Genomic DNA, 25,086 nt, shown 5'->3' on the forward strand with positions numbered 1-25,086 from the left:
CTTTCTGATATTTAAATGTATAAACATGCGTGAGTATATATGTATATACGCGTTGATGCAGTTTTTTTCTGCTCTATTCTGATCTGAATGTGGAGTTATTTTGTTTTTTTTTTTTGAAGCTCTTTAAACCGTTAAGTGTCATTTCTATGAATCGCTCAATAAAGTTTATTTTTAAGAAAAAAAAAAAAACGTGGCTGCGTTGACCCGGAAGTAGTTGCCGTAGATCGGCACGTGTTCCCCCTGCAGCAGCATGAACGGAGGTTGTGGTGGTTGTTAGAGCAGATGTCTACGGAGATGGTGGAGCTCTCAGTGAAGGCGGCGGAGCCGCTCCGGCCGGCCGGGAACCTGCAACAGAACCGGGTCTTCCTCGACTTCTTCTGGGACTTGGCCAAACCGGACCAGGACGTCAGACTGAAGGCGGTGGAAAACCTGATCCAGTACCTGAAAACCAACAACAAGGTGAGGCAGACTGCGATCAGTGCCACTGAGAAGGATCCCTAACTCCAGTGTGGTCCTGCTGCACATGGACCCCTCAGAAGTTTTCCGGTAGTAGTATTTAAAGTAGTGGTTGTAATCATAGTGGAGAGGGGGAGGATGTTATTCAGAGTTACCTGATTCTACAGTACCTTGTATTACAAACTAATGTCCAGTAATATTACTCACACTGAAAGTGTCAAGAGTTTAAAATACTTATATTATTAAATTAAAGTACTAATTGTCTTTATAAAAGTAGTAAATACACAAACCTCGTATGCAGTATAAGGATCAAAGTAAGTGTAAAGTGTCAAATAGAAGTACTCATACTGTAGTTAATGTTTTATTACTGAAGTACAAGTAGGAGTACTGTTACAGTACTGTGAAGTATTTCACTGTCAAGGTTTGCTGTCGTATACAGAAAACAGTGAAGCACCCAACACTCAAAGTAATACAATAAAAAGGGTACTTTAACATGCCTGCTGAGTGTAATATGTAGTATGTACATGTTCCAGCATATGTACAGTTATGTATATTTTTTGAAAGTGACTAGAGAGTATAGTGTGTGGATGCACATATATGTTTTAAAGTGGGTGTGGAAGCAATATAAAGGGGAGTGAGTGTGCGAGGTGCCCGGTTTTGTTAGAGGTTTGGTAGCCTGATGGCCTGCGGGTACAAATTGTCCCTGAACCTGCTGGTGTGGGTGTGGTTGTGGGTGTGGATGCTCCTGCGCCGGCTCCTCGACCGCCCGCAGCGCTGCCTATAGAGGCTCTGCATGGCTGTTTGCTTATAGTGTGTTTAACTGCAAAATCACTTATCACTGAACTTTTAAATGAACTGTAATGAGGTGTTCTCTGTGTGCTGCAGGCAGATGAGTTGGAATACACCTTTAAAAGGCTGGTGGATGGACTGGCTCACACGCGGGAGACTGCCAGACCTGGGTTCAGCCTCGCTCTGGGGCAGGTGAGTGGAGTTTAACCCCATCCATCTGCGACTTCAACCACATCTCTGTCTCTCCGTCAGCTAATAGAGCGATGCAGGAAATGCATTTTTCCATCCCTCTTTTAGGTTAAATATTATATAAGCATATATTAAAATAATGTAACCTTCTACAAACACCTTTAATAACAAAAAGAACCCCTTCAATAATTTAATGTACAAAAAATAAATGGACACTCAAAATGACCGTATTTTAAAAATCAGAATCACTCTAAAACATCAGGCTCGATTATGGATTATGGATTATGGATGCTGTCACGCCCCTCTTTTCTCTGTATAAGGATCGTGGTCACCTCCGGGTAGATCACTGTTTGGAAGGTTTACAAGATGTTAGTGAGAGCTGCTGTGGTTTGGAGACGATGGCACTAACAGAGAGACGGAGGCCGAGCTGAAGCTAAGATGCTAATATTTTCACTGGGAGTGACCAGGATGGACAGGATTAGAAATGAGTCCATCAGAGGGACAGCTCAGGTTGAGCAGTTTGGAGACAAAGTTAGAGATGCAGGGCTGAGATGGTTCGGACATGTGCAGAGGAGCGATAGTGGAAATGATGAAGATGGAGCTGCCAGGCAGGAGGAGAAGAGGAAGAGCACAGAGGAGATTCATGGGTGTAGCGAAGGAGGACGTGCAGAGGGTTAGTATGAGAGAGGGGGATGGCTCGGGATAGGGTGAGGCAGATGTGGCGACCCCTAAAGGAATCAGGAAGAAGATAAAGAAAATGATGAAGATGAAGAGACAGAAGCAAACGAAAAAGATACAAATGAAGATGAGCTGAATCCTCATGTTTCTGACAGTCTAAAATGTATCACTGTAAACTCTGCATAGAAAGAGGTTATGACAGCACCATGTACACATGTACTTAATAAAGTGGCCATTCTAAGGAGGACAGGTGGTCATTTAAAAGCTAATTAGTCATCTGTATCTTTATATTTATCCTGCTGAAACGAGGCTGGTTTCAGCAGAGGTAACTTCAAACATCACTCAACAGTCTGCTGCAGCAGAGCAGCAGGGAACATCAGGTCCTACATGTACATCTCCTTGGTCCCAGTGTCAGGTTTGGAGTAAATCTTTGTGACGTGTGGTAACACTTATGATAAAGTGTTACCACAACAGCTGGGATCTGGTTATCTGATTGTAATTTTTCTCTTTCTCACACATGCCTTTTCCCCACCCGTGCTTCCCTTTAAAATCCAGAATGAGTCATCCTCTGATTCCTGACTAGTATGGACAGTCTGCCTTTATTGGTTTATCACCTTCTATACAGGTTAATGTCATTTAAAGTGCCAGCTTTCATTTGTAAAGATATTGTTTTGAGATGAGTATTGACCTGAATGTATTGGTCGTAACGTTTGGAGTGTGCAGTAAATGCTGCCTCCCCAGTAGTGTTAAGAAAGTAAAGTGTTCCTTATTTTTAGGTCCTGAGTGCCTTTGAAGACGTCTCTCTGCAGAGCATACTCGGCAGAATCAAAGAAAAGCACAACTTGCAAGGAGTTAAAAAGGTGAGTTTGGGGGTGTTTGGTCTTTTTTAGCATCAAAATCAGTCAATCCGATCTTTGAACTTCCATTTCATCTCCCCTCTTTCAGAAATTTGCCAGAAATGCTATGTTTGGAAACTTGTTTGGTGTACTTGCCCTTCATCAGTCCAGCCGCCTCTGTAAGGTACGTTTTCTCACACGTTCAGGATGCATTAAGATTTATTTTGCTGGATAAAAAGGAGAGCGTGGAAAGGCCTGCAAATATGTGTGCCACACCCATCGTAGGAAAAGCACGGGTCAGGAATACAAAGGTGATGGCTGCGTTCCATTTTGCTGTTTCCTGTTTCCTGTCATGGCTCACACTGTCACTGAATAAGAAGCTGATTGAAAGGAAGGCGCACTGTTTTTTTGATCAGCCTGATTATATCAGAAATATATCTTGGCTCCATTATAGAATGTAAGATTAAGAGTCAGGAGGACAAGAGAGATTTAAGAGCCAGGGCACAGAGGAAGTCCGGGACAGCTGATGGGCTGTCAAACATGTTTATGGGTTGTGGTCTCTGAACTCCGTCTCGTTTCTCTGCAGGAGCCACAGGTGGTGTTGGGGTGTGTGCAGCTCCTGCAGAGACTCAGTCAGCACAAACAGCACCTGAAGGACCTTCCTACCAAGACCATGATGGACATCCTTGCTGAGGTGACAGCTGCAGCCTAGTTACTCCTAAATAACAGGCTTTTTAATCGTTTTTTTTTTTTTTTCTCAACTCTGTATACGTGTCATGCTGTCCGTCAGGTCCCTGAGGAGGTTTTTGAGGAGGTCCTCATGGGAGCTCTGCAGACTGACCTGGAATCAGCTTTCAGGACTCCAGAGCAGCTACAGCTGCTGCTGGTAGCTCTCCAACGCTTCCCACAAACCCTCAAACCCCAGAAACTGAAGAAGCTGCTGGGCTCCTCCACCATCATCAACGCTGACAACATACCCAAGTGAGAAGGCTTCAGTCCTCACAAACACACACCTTCTGTTTCTGCTCTGAATTTTCATTTTAACTTGGACCATACTGGATTATAAGTTTCTCTCCATCTATATACTATAATTATGCAAAACCTCTTCACCACTTTCTCCTTCTGTCTCTGCTAATCAGCAGCCTCTGACCGAAATGTCTCATCTGATGTCTGGCAGGATAACAGAGGTGTTGAAGACAGCGGCCCATGCTGTGAAGAAGGAGCGCGTCCTCCCAGCAGTAGCCCTGGACCTCCTGAAGCTCTCTCTGAAGGAAGACAGCTTTGAGCTCTTCTGGAATAAAGCCATCACCGACGGCATGTTAAAGGAGCAGCCGGGCCCAACTCAGTGAGTCCTGTCGACCGTAGAGAACCTGCAGCCTGCTGTACAGCTAAACTCCTTTGACTATTTGATTATTATACTCACAGGAAACAGTTCAACACGATGGTAGACAGCTGAATGCTGCACTAGATGAAACGGCACTCGTTTTGTTAAGGTTTCAGTTGCTGTGCTGTAGCAGAAGTAGATGCAGGACATCTGCAAGTCGGGAATTTTGCAGGAAAATCAGTAATCAGGCAGTTAGTGTTGATTTTAGAGTGAAACCTGGGATCAGCTGATACGTGAAATGAACAGCAAATCTCCCATGTGTCAGTTTTATAAAGCGATGTTACGTCGCTGCTGTGTTTACTGCTTGTTGTGTTGCTTTTTTTAGCAACACGGGACAAGAGGTGGAGAGGGCTGTTCCTGCAGGATTCGTTCTTCCTTTAACTTTAATTTGTCATGTCTGTATATTATGCCGTAGCACTCAGTCCTGCTTCCGGCTAAGCACACTCTGCTGTTTTCCCATCTGCGTCCAGTTACATGAGCTTCCGTCTGCTGGGCGGCGCCCTGCCTCTGCTGTCAGCAGCCCAGCTGAAGGACGTCTTGTCTGGAGAGGTGATGATGAACTATGGGGAACACGTAGTGTCTGCTCAGGTCAGTGTCCTCTGTCTAGACTTGACTATAAAGAACAGCTTAGACTCTTCAAAGTCATCTAATATAGAGGACGAACTAATAAAATCTTTACAGTGGAGGAGCCTGCCTTCAGGGCTTTCTGCTAGAAGCCCTGTTCACATGACACTAGTATTACCTCTGGACTTGTAGGTGTCATCTCTGATCTTAATCCCATACAAAGCTGCCCTGCCCATAATTTGTAGTATGAAAAAACAAATGACCTACGATCCTTCGGCAAACACAGAGGTCATGTGATAATTTTACTCCCGTGTTAATCTGTCATGTTGGCACCAACCAACAACCAAAGTGTTGCTCTTGATATTATTTGTAAAGCTCTTAATAACTAATAGAAGACTTACAGCATATTCATAAAGGTTTTTTTTTCTACTATATTAGTTCCAACTTTATCAGGTTAAAGCTGATGTGTTGTTTCTCTCTCCCAGAAACCGGACCGCTTCAAGCTGGCCCCTGAGATGGACGTCTTTGTGTCGGACTTCTTGGAGGGCTGTCAGGACTCAGACAAACAGCTGGCAGTGATGGTGGGCTTCTCCTCGCTGTCCAACCGGGGCTCCCCCGTGGTGCCGTCAGTGTGGAAGGCAGTGCAGCACCTTCGGCCCGCAGCTCTGCAGAGCTACGTGGAGTGGCTGAAGAACATGTTCCTGCAGCCTCAGCTGGACAAGCTGCTGGACATCAGTACTCACAAGAAGAACAAGGGAGGAAAAGATCAGTGAGTGCATCTGTCGTTTCAGCAGAGAATCTGTTCTGGTGGCGCTGAACAGGAAGACACATGGATGGAAAATGCATGAATACAACTGTTGGTTATCTTTCCTCAGGAAGGAGGACTGTGTGTTCCACCTGAGGAAGTGGATTGTTTTCCGGCTCACCTACATCATTGACAACCACCAGGTGAAGAAGCAAGAGGATCTCATCATGGATGTGGCCAGGTGAGACTTGCGGAGCACTGTGAAGTTCTCTGTGTTTGACGATGATAAGGTTATTAACTGATGAGTTGTTTCGTTTCCAGGTTTGTCTTTTTCCACGCTTTCTTCAGCACCAAGAAGGCCTCGGCGGACCTCCCGGAGACGACGGCAAAGCTTTCTGTCCCGCTGGATGATAAAACCAGAGGAGTGCTCGTTAATTCTTTCTTTAGGTGAGAGATGAAAATTTCTGCCACCAGTGGCAGTGCTTTATTTTTCCAAACCTCTTCTAAAAAATAAATAAATAAATAAAAAATAGTTTGGCTGAGAATTCAGGTGACCTGTGACCTCTGCTGTATCACTGACTCCTACCCAGACTGCTCCTCTCCATGTACCACATGCCGCTCACCGGGGACTCCTCGACCGAAGGTACAGCTGTCGGCCAAAAGCGGGTTCTGGGTGTGACAGCTGACGGCACCATGTGGATCTACCACCTGGTCCAGTATGCGCAAGCCCTGCTTAACCAGCCAAAACACGTCCAGAGCAGCCAGCCCTTCAACCCTGAGCAGAGACAGGCCTGGGACAGGTAGGGGAGCAGAAACAGTCTTTACATTTAAATGAGTTTTACTTCTTCATTTGTGGCATGTTTGATTGCTCTGATTTGTTTTCTTCCAGCATGCTGGAGTCGGTGGCAAAGCTGAAGAAGAAAGCAAAGAAGGGCCAAGCAGCAGAGAACAACGCGTTCCAGCAGCTCTTCCTGCTGGTCGGCATGCACTTCTTCAAGGTAGAACGTCCATCAGCCTGTTGACCGCTGATTTGTTTTACCCTTGAAACCTAAATTAGTGGAATGAAAGCGGTGTAGTAACACTTTTCTTCCCAAAGGCCCCTGAAGATCTGCTGGATGTAATGAAAGACCTGCAGAGCTGCATGGAGAAGGCTCAGGAGAAGAAGGCCAAAAAGAAAAAGAAAAAAGAAGGTCAGGCTGCTTTTTTCAGCATGTTTCTTTGATATACATCCATCCATCCATTTTCTTCTACTTATCTGGTGCCGGGTCGCAGGGGCAGCAGCCTAAGCAGAGAAGCCTAGACCTCCCTCCCTCTACACCTCACCCACGAGGTGCCCAGGAGGCATCCTCATCTGGCTCCTTTCGATGTGGAAACATATATTTTTATATATATATATATATATAAAAAGAATTGCTTCAGCATTTTTGCCAAAGCCAAGAGTTATGAGAAGATCAATATCGCTCCCATGTCTGTGCTTACCTTCCCACTGTTTCCCCAGCTTGAAGCAGGAGAACACAGACAGCCTCGTTGTCTTTACAGTTCCGGCTGTTGCAAAAATATATTTCTGCTTTCAGTCTCATCACTGAAAGGAGGTCATCAGATGTTTTTCAGCACAGATCGCACACATTTTAAGCTTCATATTTGACAGTTTTTAGGTCATAAGAAAGGCTGTGAACACATCTGTTAACTGTATGCAAGCATCAAAGAATGTGTCCTGATCAAAAAGTGCTAATTTTCTATGATGATGATTCACTGAAGAAACTTCCCGGGCTTTTAAATGGACCTTGAGTTCGGATCATTTTGGTACCTGTATTTTTAACTTCCATTTTTAAATATCAGTTTGTAATTTGCTCGTGTTTTGAAAAAAAAAAAATGAACCTCTTAAAATCTGCACTCGTCAATAATTTTGGAAAAATGGGTTGATTGTGTTGACAATACCACGGCTAAATGAAAGTGTGTGAACGTGCTGGGTGTTTCCAGAAGCAGCCACGGAGCAGGAGGAGCCTGAGTGGGTGGAGGTGATGGTGGACATCTTGTTGTCCCTGCTCTCCCAGCAGAGCCGACACATCAGGCAGGTCTGCAAGACGGTCTTCTCCTCCATCTGCCCCAACGTTACTGCGCCCGCCCTCGCCGCCATCTTAGATGTAAGCAACACATACTGGACTCAGAGTGTGATCTCCGTACAGTCACCGAGGACCCGTATTGTTTGTTTGTTTGTTTGTTTGTTTTTTGCCTGGGTTATTATTTGTAATGACAGCATTTTGTACTCTGTGTAGGTTTTGGACCCAGAGAAGGATGACGAAGAGGATGGTGCTGTGATTGTCGAAGATGACTCAAACACAACACAAAAGAAAGCAGAGGAGGAGGAGGAGGATGAGGAAGACGATGAGGAGATGGAGGTCAGTTCTTGTCAAACTTATTTTCTTTTATCATCACATGCACTGAACTCTACCCACAGCCAATGATTCGTTGAATGTATCTTTATGGTTTGGGACAGAAAACATTTGATGCTGTTATTCTCAAACGTGCGCTCTTCTGTTTGCCAGGATGACAAATCTGACGACTCTGATGACGAAGATGAAGAAATGGAGGAGGAGAACGAGGATGAGGAGGACGAGGAGGAGGAGGACGAGGAGGAGGAGGAAGGTGATGACGAGAAGATGGAAGAGGAGGAAGTCGACCAAAATTTCCGCATGCAGCTCATGAAGGTCCTCCAGCAGAAGAATGCTCTGGTGGGTGTTCAGGCTTTTCGGCATGTCTGTTTTTAAATGAGCTTTTTAAGGCAAAGAGGCCACTGAGATGATGGAGGGGCCGTTCAGAGCAGCGGTGTTCGTTATCATTCACCAAAGTGTGCTTTGGAAAGACAACGTAGTCATTAAATGCACAAATCTTTATCCTTCTGGCAGCAGATTTTATGTAAATAAATAGAAAATCTGATCAAAATCTACATTTTACAGCTGTGACATCAACATCGCAACACAGTGCGGCGCTGCTGGCAGCAAAAAAGAAAAATCCTGCAAATTAATATTTATCACACATAAAGAGATTAGAAATGCATTCCTCAGCACCTTATCTCAGGCACATACAGCATTTATTTGATGTCAGAGTGAAAAAGTTTAAAGATGCAATGAAAGGTTATTCAGTCCATCGCCGCCACCAAAGTACTCTGGATTCATCAAAGAAGAACAATAAACAATGATACATTTTTGGAGACGTCAGTCCCGGGATTCAAACTGCTGACAGAAAGAGAAACAGGAAGCTCCACAAAAGATTTTTATCTGGCAACATTTTCAGTTCAAATTTCAGTTTGTCTAATAATCAATTATAGCTTTAGCTGACGACGCATCTACCCATCCAGCTGCCTCATATCTGGCATGCTATTTAAGGCGGCTATTTAGCCTCCCTTCAGTTTTTGCAAGCCTCTTTGCAACCCACCTCCTCTTTTCTCGCTGTAATTTGCTTTAATCAGTGTTCTCTGTTGTCGTCGACGCCTGCTCTGTTCAGTCCTGGGTCTCACTGCTGTTCTCCAGCGTTCTACATTACGCACCTGGAAGGGCGCGGCGATCCCCGAGCAGAGTGCTACATTGTAACAAAGTAACAGTGTTGTTGTGCTTCATACACAGGCCACAGAGGAGGATGCCAGCAGTGATGAAGATCTGGATGATGAAGCCATGATGGAGCTGGATAAGAGTCTGGCATCGCTGTTCTCAGAGCAGAAGAAAAAGATCCAGGCCAAGAAGGACGAGAAGACAAAACTGCAGAAGGAGAAGACGCTGGTCAGAGAGTTCAAGATCAAGGTAGCTTAACCTCCGTCGTGTAAATGTGCTTCCTTTCAAGGGCGTCTTTTGCCCAGCGTAGCATGGCCCTGAGAAGAGAAACATCCTGAAGTTGTTTTGGTCTCGTAGGTGTTGGACCTGATTGAAGTGTTCGTGGCGCGGCAGGCTGGCAGCCCTCTTGTGCTCAGCTTGGTGGAGCCTCTGCTCACCATCATCGAGAGAGGAATGAGCTCCGGCAGCGAACAGCAGGAGCAGGACTTCCTCCGACGAACGGCAGATATATTCAGGTAAAAGCACAAATCAGCCGTCTCTCAACATCATTTCTGTTTAGTTTGTTTGTTTTGAAATGTTCACTGCAGTGTTTTTAATCCACCAGAGATCAGCTGACAAACATTTTGGGCCTTATTACAAATAATAACCCTGGATTTATTGCACTTTATATTTTGAAGCTCAAAGTTGATGATTAGAGTTTAATTACAGTAAACTGAGACAAACACGTTCACAACCTTCAGCCTTGTAGTTATAACTCCAGAGCTAACAGGACCTTCTGATGATAACAGCTGGGGCTCTTGATGCTTTAACAGTCTTTCAGCAGCAGCTCTTCCTGCTGGTTTTTATATATATTTAAAGCATCACTTACTGTGCACAAATGTAAGTTTCATAAGAGATGATGAGCACTTCTAAAAGCTTTTCTGCTTCATGAGGGTTTGATGATAAATGTGATAACATTATCGGGCAGAGGGTTTTGAACCTTTCATATCTCTGTATTAGTAACAGTAGTGTAGCTGTATTAGTTCTCTGAAGGGGATGGAACAAATCAATAAAGAAGACCTGTTTTACAATAAAATATTTCATGAATATCAGTGTGACAAAAACAGACCTTCTCAGATCGATAATATTTACTGTTGATGTGTTTGTCAGAAGGCTTTGGAAACTCCCACCACCCACAGAATGAGTGGGGTCTGCAGGGGTCCACTTCAAATCATCCATCTGACAGTTTTTTCTGTTAGCACTCTGCTTTGTTTTGCTTTCCAAGTACATCCTTTGCACCTTTATCCTATATTTTGGTAACGTTGCTTGTTGTCATTGAAGTGTGAACCTATCCTCACCCTGCTAAGTAGTATATGGAAGGTTTCAGGTGCCGAGCCTGCATCTAAAAGACAAGGTGATGACAGCTCGAGCCCTCCTGCAAACCTACAGTCGAGGTCAGGAGTTTACAGACATGAATGTCATTGTAATTCATCCAGGGGGGAGTGATTGTACAGCATGCATCTTTGATGACTTTAAAAAAATAAGAATTGAATTATTAAAGATGTGTGCTGTACAATCACTCCCCCCTGGAAAAAGAACAGCTCAAAGAAGTGACATTCATGCCCGTGATGAGCGTTTGTGTACAGACCACAACTGTAAGTCGGATAAGCTGTTAAGAAAGTGGATATACGGATGGAGGGATAATGGCAGCTCTTCCTCAGTCTCCTTCTGAGTGTTTATGATGTTTTTTTAGGAACCAGCTGTGCAGGTCTAAGGCTTACTGCAGGACTGCTGGTGACAGACAGGGGGAGCTCCACGACCTGCTGGAGAAGCTGATGACCAAAACCCAGAAACTGTCGGACTCCTCAGTCTCCCTGTACTACTTCAGGTACAGCATTAGTGCTCCTTCGCTGAGCTGAAGAGAAGATGATGCCTAACATTCTCACGCAGCGCAGTGTTTTTGTATGCGTGAGATTATTTTGCCTTAAGTCTTCTGTATGTTCCCTGCAGTGCTTCTCTGTACGTGGTGAAAGTGCTGCGAGGAGCTCCTCCTGCAGAGACCAAAGAGGAGCCGGCCGACGTACGTTCACACACATACGCACTGATTTCAAATCAGTATTTTAACCTGCTCACAGGGGGTCACTGAGTCTGTGCGTGACGCACGACTACTTTTTTTTTCTCCAGTTTTCCCCAAAACAATTCACACACGCAAAAGACAACCCACGTATGCTTGTAGGTCACACGGCTGGTCAGTAGACAGATGGTAATTGAGTATTTACACAGTATGCAGGTATGAGTGTTATGTTGTGCTCAGCGGTGCACCAGATTCCAGGTCTGTTTCTGGATTTTACTGGGTTAGAGAAGTGTCCTGGATAACTTGGTCCCCTTTTTGGCCACATTATTCTTTCGTCCCTTCAAGGTTAACCAAAAATTTGTGATTACAGCTCCTCGCTATATTCTGTTTTCCTCATTTTTTTATGGTGGTAAAGGGAACACCTTATTATTAGTCTGTAATTAAGGTTAAAAGGTTTTCAGGTCCCTTCATCGAGTTGTCTGCGGTTCACTTTTGAGTTACTTTCTGTTTCCACGACTCTCCGTCTTTTACTTCTGTGCTTCGGTGGACACTGGGGCACTTTTTCTCTTGCTGCTTACACAGTTACTCCTTTTATTCTGCCATCCATTATTTCAGCTACCTTGGGGAATCTACTGATAGCTACCGGGGAGACGAAAAGCACTTTTCCTCTTCCTGTTTTGGTTGTGCAGTCAAGCCTTCATTATCCCAGGAGAGTTAATACCCAGCAGGAGAAAAGCAAGAGCACAAGCTTTACAGAAAGCCGGCGGTGTCATTACTCTGTGGCGATGACACTGTGCAATTAGTGATCGCTCGATTACGATAAGTTAAAACCAAACAACCCGTCTGTATTAATTTTAATTGAGAAAATAATCTAATAATTAAGTGGATTCATATAAATTCTCAGTTTAATGACAGGCAGATTGGACCCAAAAAAAAAGTGTTCACCAGATGTTCCGAGCACGTCGTCGCTGTTGCGCGATGCTGCTCCTGTCAGATGTTTTCATAAGACTTGTTATTAAATGTGTATGAAAATGTACTGACAAAGATTCCTTAAATAAGCTTCTGTTCACGCAGACAGTTGGTGTTTTGTTTTTCCCAGTTTTGACACATCTGTCTCTCAAGCCTCCACACCAGTGAATGGATGTTCTTTTCCCACAAATAGGGTCTTTTTTTTTTTTTTTTTTGCCTTTTATTCAAAATAATGGCTCTTCTCTATTCAAATATTCAACTAGACATGACAGTAGTCAAATCTCCATCTAAATGATGTGCAAATATCTGTTTAAAAAATGCAAATTAATGTGTGTTTCTGTTTGTGTAACACTGAAATGCCTCTGGTTCTGATTCTGACGTCCTCAGTGCTTAGATTAGAAAACTGTGAAAAAAGCTCAGGAGGGATCTTTGACATGTTATAGATATGACGCGTGGTTTTCTGCCCCCATTTTCAGATGTTTCACAACCTTTTCGTCATATTTATGCCCAAAGTGAAAATTATAGTCGTTCCATGCAGCTAATTTAAAAAAGAGGAAAAAAAAAACTAATTACCTTTTCTAAATATAAGAAAACACTCAGAAAACGTAATTGAGTCACACTCTTCGTTAACCAACTATTATTGTCCTGTTTTCTGAGTCTGTTAGTAGCTGTAGTAGCAGACGTCTCTTGCAGATTGTCCCTCCACACACACACCTGTGCAGACTGTAGCTACTGACAGCCTGCATACAGCCGCTTGTCGTAAAGATCAAAGTACTGCAGAGCTGCTCCGGTTAGTCGAGCTGTCAGCTCTTTTTTTTAAAGTCTTGCTTGCGTACCAGTTCCCATCATGGAGAGAGGTGTCTGGTGGGGCTGCATAAAACAGTCAACTGCTGTTTATTAGCTGTGCCTGTTCAACTGCTTGTTAACACAAATATCTAATCAGCCAATCACGTGACAGCAGCTCAATGCGTTTAGGGGTGTAGACACGGTCAAGACGACCTGCTGAAGTTCAAACAGAGCATCAGGATGGGGAAGAAAGGTGATTTAAGTGACTTTGAATATGGTAGGCTTCTAAAGTCTTCTGTGAAAGAGAAAATGTCCAGTGAGCGGCAGTTCTCTGGGAGAAGATGCCTTGTTGATGTCTGAGGTCAGAGGAGAATGGCCAGACTTTTTGTAGCTGATAGGAAGATGTCAGTAACTCAAATAACCACTCGGTACAGCAAAAGGGATGAAGACGAACATCTCTGAATGCACGACACATCCAACCTTGAAGCAGGCGGGCTGCAGCAGCAGAAGACCACAATGGGTGCAACATCTCTCAGCTAGGAACAGGAAACGCGCTACAATTGGAAAGAAATTGTAAAATAAATTGGACAATAGAAGACTGGAAAAATTTCGCCTGGTCTGATGAGTCTTGATTCCTGCTGCAGTGGATGGTAGGGACAGAATTTAGCATAAGCAACATGAAGGCATGGATCCATCCTGCCTTGTATCATGGCAGTGAGTTCAGTGCACTCAGATGGCCTCCACAGTCACTGCAGCTTAATCCAACAGGGCGCCTTCGGGATGTGATGGAACGGGAGATTCTCATCGTGGCTGTGCAGCTGATAGATCTGCAGCAGCTGTGTGATGCCGTCATGTTAATATGGACCAAAATCTCTGAGGAATGTTTCCAGCTCCTTGTTGAATCTGAACCACAAAGAATTAAGGCAGTTCTGAAGCGAAAGGGGGTCCAATCCAGTACTAGCCAGGTGTACCTAAAAAAAAAGCAGGTGAATGTAGTTTAACTGAGTAGAATCTGTCGTGCCAACAAGCAAGTGCAGCAGCCATCGTCTAGCTGAACAATTGCTCGTGTTCCCAGTGAAAACAAAAGTGGCTGAATGAACTCCAGCCACGACTGATTTTTATTATTTATGCTTTTCCTTTTGATGTCAGATTAGCGTCTGAACCCTGATGTCCGCTGTTTGATGTTTTATGTGTGCAGTTGGAGTTCATGGGTAATGTCGATGTGGATCGGGTCTCCGCTCTCTTCAGAGAGGCTCTGTGCTCCTTCATGAGCCGCAGGAAGAGCCCGCTGACCGCTCAGATGTTCGTCGACTTATTCGCCAGGTTCCCCGTGAGTACAACCGCACAGCTCGGCCCGAGTGCAGACGCTCGCCTCTGCAGCAGTAACTGACCACCGTGTGCTGTTTGCAGGTTTTAAGTGTGAAACTGTTGGACACAGCAGTGCAGAGCATCACATCAGGAGTCAGAGACCATCAGCAGGTAAAGCTGGACAAGTTTTCTTTTCCCTTCGTGTCGTGAGGATAAAATTGAAAGCTGATGACATTTGCTAATTGACTGAGAACTTAAAATCATCTTTATTTTGGGGGAAAGTCTCACATGAGTAAATTAAACAGTTAGAGCACATATGGCTCAGTGCTGTCTGCTAGAATAAAATTTCAAATAAAGCTGTGATTCCCAATCCTCAGTTGGTGTCTCGATCTGAACGAAGTAGACCTGTTAGTGATTTAGTACACGAGTTTGGATCCTTGACTTATTGTGCCATATGGCGTTTCAGTATTAAAACACGACGCTGGAGATATTCTGTATTTATTATACTGTCAACAGATCCCATAAAAATATGAAAGTCCACAGTTTTTTTAGTAGCTTCCTGCCTTTCCGACCCTCATGAGAAATATATGTAATAAATAAAGACTAGAACAGCTGGGAATTACAGTTTTTTAGGAGAAGCTAGTCAAGCAGGAGCAAACGGTGCATTTTTTTTGTCATGCATTACTTCACATTTATTGCTCTACTAAATATTTACACCAGCATTAAGAAACATGTAAACCAGCAACACAAATGATTTTAATACAATAACAGACCTCTACAGCATGAAGTGTTTACTTGCTAGAATAATAAATGTATTGTTGGTTGTATCACCAGAGTTATCCTTCAAAGAGTTGCCTTCCTTCCTATGGCGGTTTAGTTGCAGTAGAACGGCGAGTTAGCTACAAAATCACACAGGCTTTGGGCAACCTTGCTTTTATACAGGAATATATCCAAAGTACAACCAGTTGGCAACCTCTTGAGTTGAGTCCCCTTTTATAAAGAGACTCATTGCAGACGAGTTGCGCTCCCCAGCACAGTCTGTCTGTGTTTATAAACTAGATAGCATTTATTTTGCAAACCTTCACCAAATGGGAGTCATCGCGTCAGACTGCAGCTGTTTGGAGACAGGTTGCCTCCCACCAAGCAACCTGTGCAATCGGCCTGCAATTGAAAGTGGTCACCTAATTATGGTGTTGCACACTGGGTGACCCGTTGGTTGCTGCAAGTACTTGTAATCGGGTTTTGACAGAAGTAAATTTAAGCAACTACCAATTTCTCCAAGTCATGAGGAAGTTGCCGTCCTACCTTTTACTCTAGCGTGACTGAGCCATAATCCAGATTTTTCACATTTTACTTATTTGCCTGTCCTTATCCGTATGCATCCTGAGTGATTGTTATAATTTCTTCACACAGATTTTAATAACAATCATAAATCCTGCTGCACTTCACTTTTGGTTAAAGTGCTCAATTTAACTTTAACATCTAGCTTGCTGGATTTAAACTCCATCGGTTTAAGTCTGAAGCATTTTTAAGCCCTTTCTGCACTTTTTCTCATTTTGTGTGTGTGTGTGTGTGTGTGTTTAGGGTCAAGCATGTGTGTTGGCGTTGCGGGCGATGCAGAGCAGGGAGGTTCAGCAGCTGCTGAGCGGCCCCCGGTGGACCGAGCTCTGTGAGGAGGTCGCAGGTCAGCTGGCAGCGGTGAGTCAGCACACCTCTGCATCATAGCCGGGGCTCAGGTGGTAGCGTGAGTTATCCACTAATCGCGCAGAGAGCGATTTGATCTTCTGCCCCTCCACGTGATGAAGTCTCCTCAGGCAGGACACTGAACCCGAAGCTGCTCCCGATGGCGGGCCCTCTCCTCATTTAAATTCTGTAAACCTCTGCTTGTGGAACTGATTGAAAGTCATTTTTCCTTGAGTATAACAGCGTGAGGCTGTAGCTGCACATCATGTCCTCACTGTAAGTAGAGGCATTCATACACCAGCATGCTTCAGGCTTGTTCGCATTTTTATTATATTATTCCAGAAGGTTTATGAGATTGCATCGTCCTGTGATAAATGATGATTAGAGCCGTTGCTCCACTCGCTGTCCTCGGCGTGTCCTCCAGAGAGCGGAGGGTGAAGACATGCCTAATTGCATGCTTCTGCAGATCTTCTCCAAATAACCCCACCTCCTGTCTTTTTCCTCCCAGACAAAACCATGCAGCCAGCTGTAGTCCTTTTAAAATGTGGTCACTAAAAACATGTGTCGTCATAAAATTGAACATAAATCCTAGATTTTTTTTCTTCCATTGAGAATTACTTATCATATAATAATATTTCAAAGCACCTCTCTGGAAAAAAAAATGCAGGAATAGGGTTTAATTTATCCAGATCAAGTCTTCCTCTGTTTAATATTTATAAGTAATATTTAAACACTCATTATAATATATAATATAAACATGAAAACTAATGCAGTTGTATGAAAACATCGGTGCGTATTAAAGTGTCAAAAATGAAAACTCCATGTGAGGGTGTCTGTTGTTGGAGGTACAGCAGCAAACTTTAAAATGTCCTCATAGCTGCTTACATCTGCATTATAGTGTGTTTTAAACTATTTGTTTAGTTGTTGGCTGTGCTTTGAAAGCTGTGTCCAAGTTTCACTCTAAAGTAGTCAGACTTTTTGTTTGGTCATTTTTCACATGTTGGTTAAAACAGCTTTCTGACAACAGCAGAGGAATAGCATTGATCTATGTAGAGTATGCAGTCTGTAGCTTTCATTCTTATTTAAAAGAGAGACGATAACCTGAATACGCTGCTCAAAAAATTAAGGGAACAGTCGAGCCACAGAGTTAAACTTCAGGGACGTCAGTCTGTCCAGTTAGGAATCAGGAACCGCTGTGAATCCATTTCAGCTGCTTTGGTGCAAATCAAACTGACAGCAGGTGGACTGGAAACAAGAAGACAACCCCCCAGAAAGGGGACGGTTTTGCACGTGGTGGCCACAGACTTTTACCCCGTGACTGATTTTTCTTTAGTTTTGCTTTTTTGCTGATGTCCTTGTCACTACTGGTAGCATGTGAGGGTACCTGTAGCCCTTCCAGCTCCTTCAGTGTGATGCATCAGTATGTGCGTTTCAAGAAGCCTCGTGTCTCCAAGCACAGTCTTGGGAATTTGGAGGAGATACCAGGATAAGGGCCGCTCCACGAGGAGAGCTGGACGGGGACATAGAAGAGCGCCTCCCACAGACGATGCAGGCGTGATAATGTTTGCCATGGTGTCTTCGCTCTCTTTCACACCTAAACCTGCAATTTTTTGTGAAGAAAATGGGGTGTCATCGGCAGACCCGTCAGTTCTGGTGGTGGTGAAGGGTCAGACCCCGACATGTAGGCAGCCCGAGCGTAGGAGAGGTGCGCTGGTTTCCCAGGTAGATTCAGTGCTGCAGAAAGCAGTCGTCAAGATGAAAAAAGTTAGAGTTGGGAAGAATTTTCCACAAACTAAAAGTGGAGCTGTTGTGTTTTTCTCTTTATTTCTGTCCTATATTATGGTGGGTGCTCATATTAATCATAGCCAGAGTTCAGATATCGAGGCCAGTGTATGTGCAAGTGAGCCCTGTGAGCCAAATACTCAGTTTCAGACAGTTTTTTCCACTATTGGATCCAAGCGAGTGGATACAGTATAATACGCTCAGGTACACAGCTCTGACTGTGAGCCTTATATATATATATATATATATATATATATATAATATAATATAATATAATATATATATATATATATTATATATAATATATATTATATATAATATATATATATATAATTAGCTCGCCATGTTAAATAAATAGAGCAGACGTGATTACACGATTAAGGCCATGCTGGCTGATGTTTGGTTGGGATAATAGGTTCTGCTTCACCAATCTGATCAGGGGGCCACTGATGTAAAAACCAAGAGTTTTTAATTCAGTGGTCATAAGAAGCACATAAGTCAAACTGTGAAATGAGAAGCAATTGAAAACAGCAGGATTGGGTGCTAAGACCAACATGGATAGCAGTCTAATCCCAGTATGATCTTCTCTCAGAGTCTTAGGCAAGTCGGTCAAGCTGAGAGCAAGGCGGCGAAGGAGAAGGCGGTGAAAACTCTGGAGCTCTGCCAGTTTCTGGTCAAGCACGTTCGCCAGCAGGTAGGTGTGCTGGGAGTGTTGTGATGGGAAGGAGCAGCTAATGTGCTTCCAGTCTCTGACTCTGCTGTCTGCTTTGTGTAGAAGCTGTCTGTGGACCTGGAGCCCCTCCAGCAGGTCCTGCGGTCCCTGACCGGCATCATTGCTTTCAAGAAGACCGGCAAGCTGGAAGACACCTACTGGGCTGTGATGAAACACTTTGGAGTAACGTGAGTTATTTTGGTAACTCAGAAATGAAGAGCTATGGAGGTGTTTTTGTGCAGAAATCAGATTAGAGGAAGAAATCAGGTTTCTGCAAAGTCCTTGTGTCCATGCTGTAAGTGAGTAATCAGATTTCCTCGCCCACACACCATTTCTGGTGCCATGGGTCGCTTATTTTAACTTGTATTACTGAAGATCAGTCTAATGATATATAATCTCAATCCTGTTTTCTGCTATGAAATGTTGTGCATGGGTGCCTGGAGCTCACAAACCTAAATCACATCATGCCATACCACATCATTGGTATGAAATCCCTCCAGTCTTTGCGTTCAGTGTCCTCCAAGCTATGTGAGCACTCCTGATAGTGCACTGCTGCTGACACGTAAACACAGCATGTAGAATTGCATAAAAAGATCATGTTGTCAGTGATACCCGGTTTAGCTTTCTGAGTCTATATAGAATTGACATCCAGTACAAATATCCACATTGGATAAGATGGTAAAGTCAAAAGTAGATCAATTTATTAATATAGGCCAGTATCACATGCTGTGATTTAAAGGGATTTACAGACATTTGAAGATACATTTTAAAAGCATAAAAGAATGAGAATCATTTAATTTAAAAAGAAAAATGAGAGAAAAGACCCTCGCATAGCAAAGTAGTCCAGTATAAATGCTGTTACATGGAGACAGAGAGGGGGAGACGGAAATCACTTTTCCACTTGCAAATGATAAGCATATGCATTTCTCTCTGCCATTATGAAACCTTTGACTGAGTAATAGAAACACCATTTTCTGTCTGAGCGATAAGACACTATTTCCTGCTCTAAACCTCAAGCTCTTCTAAGCATTTGCCTCAAGGAAGAGGGCAGGCACAGTATCGATTATATAAACATCTATCCATTTCTATATCTATCAATTCCATCCATCTACACTTATCCTGTCCAGGGCGAGGGGCTGTACAGGTACACCCTGTCCAGGTCACCGGCCTGTCGCAGGGCTAACACAGAGAGACAGACAACCATTCACACGCACATTCACACCTATGGGCAATTTCGAATCACCAATTAACCTGACCCCACTAACTGCATGTCTTTGGACTGTGGGAGGAAACCGGAGAAAACCCTAGCAAACACGGGGAGAATCTCCACACGGAAAGGCCAAGGTGGATTCTAACCTTCTAGCTGTAAGGCAACAGTGCCTACCCCTGCACCACCTGCTGCCCTGTCTACCAAGTTTACTCTGGATATAGTTAAAACTACCAGCCTGTGATGGCATTTCATAAACAAAGATCAAATCTGGACAAATATATTGAGGCTTTCTTTTGTGTGTTGGATGCAGTCATTTCTGCTAATGCATTATAAATGGGAACACAGAATGAGGAAGGATTTTGAAATGTTAGAAGTAGAATTTTACCAAGACCAGATTTTTTCTTTTTAACACCACAAACTGTTCCAAAGTTTCAGGTTTGATGTAATTAATTCAGTGTTTTAAGAGAGTTTCGAACTGATTGATGGTTAAATTTTTGGTGCCTCAGTTTTGAGGCTCAGGAGGTAGAGCAGTTTGGCTACTAACTGGAGGATCGGTGGTTCAATCCCTGTATACTCCAGTCCATACTCCATATATGAGTAATGTATGTATTTATATGGTGCTTTTCTACTCTTACTGACAACTCAATGATGTAGACTGCAAGTCCCATTTAAACATATATTCATATAGCACTTTATCTGCCTCACATACTGTACATGCATTTACCTGTACATACACTATATTGCCAGAAGTATTCACTCAGCCACCCAAATCATTGAATTCAGGTGTTACAATCACTTCAATGGCCACAGGTGTATAAACCAAGCCTCTAGGCATGCAGACTGCTCCTACAAACATCTGTCTGGGTTTGGTGGTTGCCTGTCTGACTGCATTGTGCGAAGTGTAAAGTTTGGTGGAGGGGGGGTTATGGTGTGGGGGTGTTTTTCAGGAGTTGGGCTCGGCCCCTTAGTTCCAGTTAAAGGAACTCATAATGCTTCAGCATACCAGGATATTTTAGACAATTTCATGCTCCCAACTTTGTGGGAGGAATTTGGGGATGGCCCCTTCCTGTTCCAACATGACTGCACACCAGTGCACAAAGCAGATCCATAAAGACATGGATGAGTGAGTTTGGTGTGGAAGAACTTGACTGGCCTGCACAGAGTCCTGACCTCAACCTTACCTCAACACCTTGAATTAGTGCAGAGACTGTGAGCCAGGCCTTCTCATCCAGCATCAGTAAAGTAAAATTTTATTTATATAGCACCTCTCGAGACAAAGTGCTTCACAACAGCAGAGCAAAACAGGAAAAAATAAATAAATAACCAAATGCAAGTCTAAAAAGATGAGTTTTTAGCTGACCACCAAATCCACAGCTCTCAAGCACCGAGGGAGAGAGTTCATGAGTCGGGGAGCCACTGTAGCAAAAGCTCTGTCTCCTTTAGTTTTCAGCCTTGTATGATGTAGAGACCTGATGGGGGATGTATGGATGTAAGAATTCATTGATGTAAGGTGGTGCTTGTCCATGAAGAGCTCTAAAAGTCAGAACCAGAATCTTAAACTGGACTCTGAATTTAATGGGGAGCCAGTGCAGCTGGACCAGCAACGGTGTGGCGTGAGAATACTTGGAAGACTTTCTCAGAAGCCTTGCAGCAGCATTCTGAACAACCAGGAGACGCTCCAAGGAATTTTCTGTTAAGACAAGTAAACAACGTGATGAAATAAATACGTGAATAACGATCTCAGTTCAGGGTGTGACACAATGGAACTTATCTTTGCAATATTCCTTAAATGATAAAAACAAGAGTGAACCAGAGATTTGATACGAACATCTAGAGTGAAAGCAGAGTCAGAGGTTACCCCAAGGTTCCTAATGGAAGATTTAGCAAATTTAGCAAGAGGACCACAAGCTTCCATTATCCTGGGCTATAAATCTATCAGGGGCACAAACAAGTAATTCAGTTTTTTGATTCATTAAGTTGGAAAAGTTATCAGACATCTAACTTTTGAATTTAAGCACCTAATCAGCATCTGTATCTTAGAAACATGTTCAGGCTTAAAGGAAATATATAACTGAATGTCATCAGCATAGCAGTGATAAGATATGCCCTCAAAGGTGCTAAGGATATGCTGTAAAGGGAGCAAAAAAAAAAAAACCAAGGGCCCTAATGCAGAACCTTGCAGCACCACAGGCAAGAGAAGCCGAAGAGGACCTGTACCCAAAAACAGCCACAGGAAGGTATCGTTCAGATAGATATGAAGTGAAACACTCTAAAGCAGACCCAGGTGCGCCCACCCGGTGTCTCAGCCTATCAAGCAAAATTTGATGGTCAGCAGTATCAAAAGCAGAAGTAAGGTCCAGCATCAGCAAAACAGAACATTCTCCTGCATCACTTCGTAACAAAACGTCACTGGAAACTCCAAGAAGAGCTGTTTCTGTGGAGTGAACTCTACGAAAACTGGACTGAAATTTATTGAGGATACTGTGTTTGTCCAGGACGGCTGTAGGCTGCTTAGCTACAACCTTTTCTAAGATCTTAGATAATAGCGGTGATTTTGAAATTGGTCTGTAACTGTTGAAGATAATAGGGTCGAGCTTGGATTTCTTTTAAAAAGTGGGTGACTGACAGCATTCTTAAAATAAGCAGGGACTTGACCAGAGACCAGTGAAGTGTTAATTATACCGAGCACACAGGGACTGATGTGCCGAAAGACGTTTTTGAACAGAGATGCAGGTAGAATGTCAGGAGAACAGGAAGATGCTTTCATTATTACAGTCTCCATTTGAAAAAATTGGAACAGCAGGTGGAGCAGGAGTTACAATATCACTAAAGGTGTGAAATAACACCTTTGGATTAACTCTACTCATGTGTCTGACCTCATAAAAGCACTTCTGGAAGAATGGTCAAAAATTCCCATAAACATTCCTAAACCTTGTGGAAAGCCTTCCCAGAAGAATTGGGTGGACTGACATCATATTAAACCCTGCAGATTAAGAATGGGATGTCATTCAAGTTCATATGCATGTGAAGGCAGATCAGTGAATACTTTTGGCAGTATAGTGTACACGTAGAATCACCAGTTGCATGTCTTTGTCGGGGAAGCCTGAGTACCTGGATGAGGCCCATGCAGGCACAGGAAGAACATGCAAACTCCACACAGACCCCAGTGTTTTCTTCCTGTGATGTGACAGTGCTAACAACTCCACCACTGTGCCACCCACCAGTAGTGTGTATGGAAGTACTTAAAGGCATAGAATAAAAGCACTGTATGAATGTGTGTGTGTGTGTACTCTACAGTTAAGAGTAGAAAAGCACCATATAAGCACCGGTACCTTTTGTGATTTCTTTACCACTGTAGTTGTTTTTAAATCTTGACCTTGTGTGTGTTGCAGGAAACCTAAAGTTGAAAAAACAAAGCCTGAAAAGGACGCCGACCAAGATCCAGATCCTGCAAAGAAGAAAGGTTTTCTGCCTGAAACCAAAAAACGTAAAAAACGCAACAAACCTGTTTTGGAGCCAGCAGCAGGTGGAACGCCGTCCACGGGCAAACCGGGGACAGAGAAAGGGCAAGCCAAAAAGAAACATGACAAGAAAAACAAGCAGAAACGACCTAATGATGGCGCAACAGCGTTGCAGCCCAACCCAGCCAAGAAGAGTAAAGTGCAGTCTGAGAGCAAACCAGCCAAGAAGAAGAAGAAGTGATTATATTTTTAACAGTGTATGACTGCTTTTATTAAACAAATAAATGTAATCATCCATCAACTGTGCCCCCCCCCCCCAAAAAAAACACGTCTATTTTGTTATCCAGATATGTGAAATATTAAAAACAAAAAACAAAACAGCTGGATGAGGCTCACTTTACTTACATTACACCCTCACAGTCAGCATCCCACTCGTCTATCCAGTCTATGAAGACGTGTATACGCATGAACACAATTTATTGACAGAAATGAATGAATCCGGTTGGCGATTAGACTCCGTTGACCCCTCATGAAAGATCAGAATGGACCCCCCCAGAATCTAGACACTGGTGGTAGTGAAAATGAAGATGGTGGTTTGGATGGAGCTCTGAGTGACTGGGTGAGGTTGGGTGGGGAGGAAGTGGGTCGCCCGAATGAGACTGTAAAGGAGAATGATGGAAGTGTGCTGAGATTTAAACCACAGAGTGGAGGCTGATTGGCTCACAGAAGGTGGGCGAGAAGATGATTGGATGAGTGGTAGAGATGTAAAGAACAGACTAGTAGCAGATTACAGATCTTCCTTATTGAACTTGCGCATAAGCTTCAAATCAGAAGGTTTCACAGAAATGGACCAAAATTTTAATAAATTATATGAAATTAACCATAAAATCTGCAAACCCAGAGTTTATCCTAAAAAGTCATGGCCCTATAAAATCATCTTAAACCTGCAATATTTTTCATTTAAGTATGTTGGCAATGCAATATTGATATATCAGCTTTTTAATTGATATGATGAGCTTGTTAGCAAACAGTTAACTCATCCTACATATATGGACCACCACTATCATTAATTTGGGGACATTTGGGAACTTCCTGTGTTTTAGTGCTCCACAAATTTGGGCTCCACTGTGCTTCTTCATGCAGTTTGGTGCAGAGCTGCTAGTGTACAGCAGATTTTCAGGCTGGAAAAAAAAAAGGGTTCAAAGTGGTGAACCAAAACTGTAAACAGCAGGATGCTAAAGAAGCTGTTAATAAATCTCTAGGTTTATCACTACAGCTTAGCCCTTTCACAGAGTAATTTAATATAACATAAATAATCAGCAGTGTAGTAATGTTGTGGATTTCTTTTGGCATCAAAATATGTGTTAGTTTCTCTCTTGGTGTGCTGAGATCCCCTCATCATGTCTGTACCCCAAGCCCATTAAGTTCAGTGATTTTCCAAACACAGTTGCATGCTGGAGTTTCAGACATTACTCCAGCAGGACAAAATTGTGCATTTATTGGGAACTGTTTGTAGCTGGGGATTAATACAGCACTGTGATTTGATAAGAAAATACACTGTTTTTGCATTCTTGGCAATAAAGGACCTCGTCTCTCATTGACATTTTTCTTAGTTTGAGTTTGAGAATGAATTCTAGTCCGGCCTCCACACTTTCCCCACTCTGTGACAAGTGTAAATGCATGTGAAGTCGCACTTTCGGCTCCTGAGGGTTCTCCTAATTAAATGTAGGGTAGAAATACATTTGCAAGGTTTCAAAACTCTTGCCTTTTTCCAACGACAAAGGCAACTCTTTATCAGTTTCTTTGGTGCCAAGAAACTAGCTCAATAGTGGGAGTAAGGTCCAAGCCTTCAATACTTATGCCCTACCGATCATCGGTTACCCGGCTGGAATAAAAAGCTGGTCACAGGAAGAGATAGATGCCTCTGATGTCA

General features: G+C 43.3%; 1 protein-coding gene across 1 annotated transcript; it reads left to right on the plus strand.

Moving 5' to 3' along the window:
• The first annotated feature begins 230 nt into the window (after nt 1-230).
• mybbp1a (MYB binding protein (P160) 1a) lies at nt 231-23,495 on the plus strand. The gene is made up of 27 exons (XM_030746019.1): nt 231-459; nt 1,342-1,437; nt 2,889-2,972; nt 3,058-3,132; nt 3,535-3,642; nt 3,739-3,929; nt 4,126-4,293; nt 4,803-4,920; nt 5,382-5,665; nt 5,772-5,882; nt 5,963-6,088; nt 6,232-6,441; nt 6,531-6,639; nt 6,738-6,831; nt 7,622-7,785; nt 7,918-8,040; nt 8,188-8,373; nt 9,265-9,438; nt 9,547-9,704; nt 10,922-11,056; nt 11,179-11,248; nt 14,196-14,327; nt 14,408-14,476; nt 15,890-16,003; nt 18,363-18,464; nt 18,546-18,670; nt 23,085-23,495. The coding sequence occupies exons 1-27, from the start codon at nt 283-285 to the stop codon at nt 23,392-23,394; spliced, it is 3,813 nt and encodes a 1,270-aa protein (XP_030601879.1). The 5' UTR covers nt 231-282; the 3' UTR covers nt 23,395-23,495.
• The last annotated feature ends 1,591 nt before the right edge of the window (nt 23,496-25,086 follow it).

This window comes from Archocentrus centrarchus, chromosome 14 (genome assembly GCF_007364275.1).
Source record: "Archocentrus centrarchus isolate MPI-CPG fArcCen1 chromosome 14, fArcCen1, whole genome shotgun sequence".
NCBI lineage: Eukaryota > Metazoa > Chordata > Actinopteri > Cichliformes > Cichlidae > Archocentrus > Archocentrus centrarchus.

Coding starts and splice junctions, on each gene's coding strand:
- mybbp1a (XM_030746019.1), top strand. CDS start 283: ATGTCTACGGAGATGGTGGAGCTCTCAGTGAAGGCGGCGGAGCCGCTC. Junction 11,249..14,195: donor CCAAAGAGGAGCCGGCCGAC/GTACGTTCACAC, acceptor TTATGTGTGCAG/TTGGAGTTCATGGGTAATGT. Junction 18,465..18,545: donor TCAAGCACGTTCGCCAGCAG/GTAGGTGTGCTG, acceptor TGCTTTGTGTAG/AAGCTGTCTGTGGACCTGGA.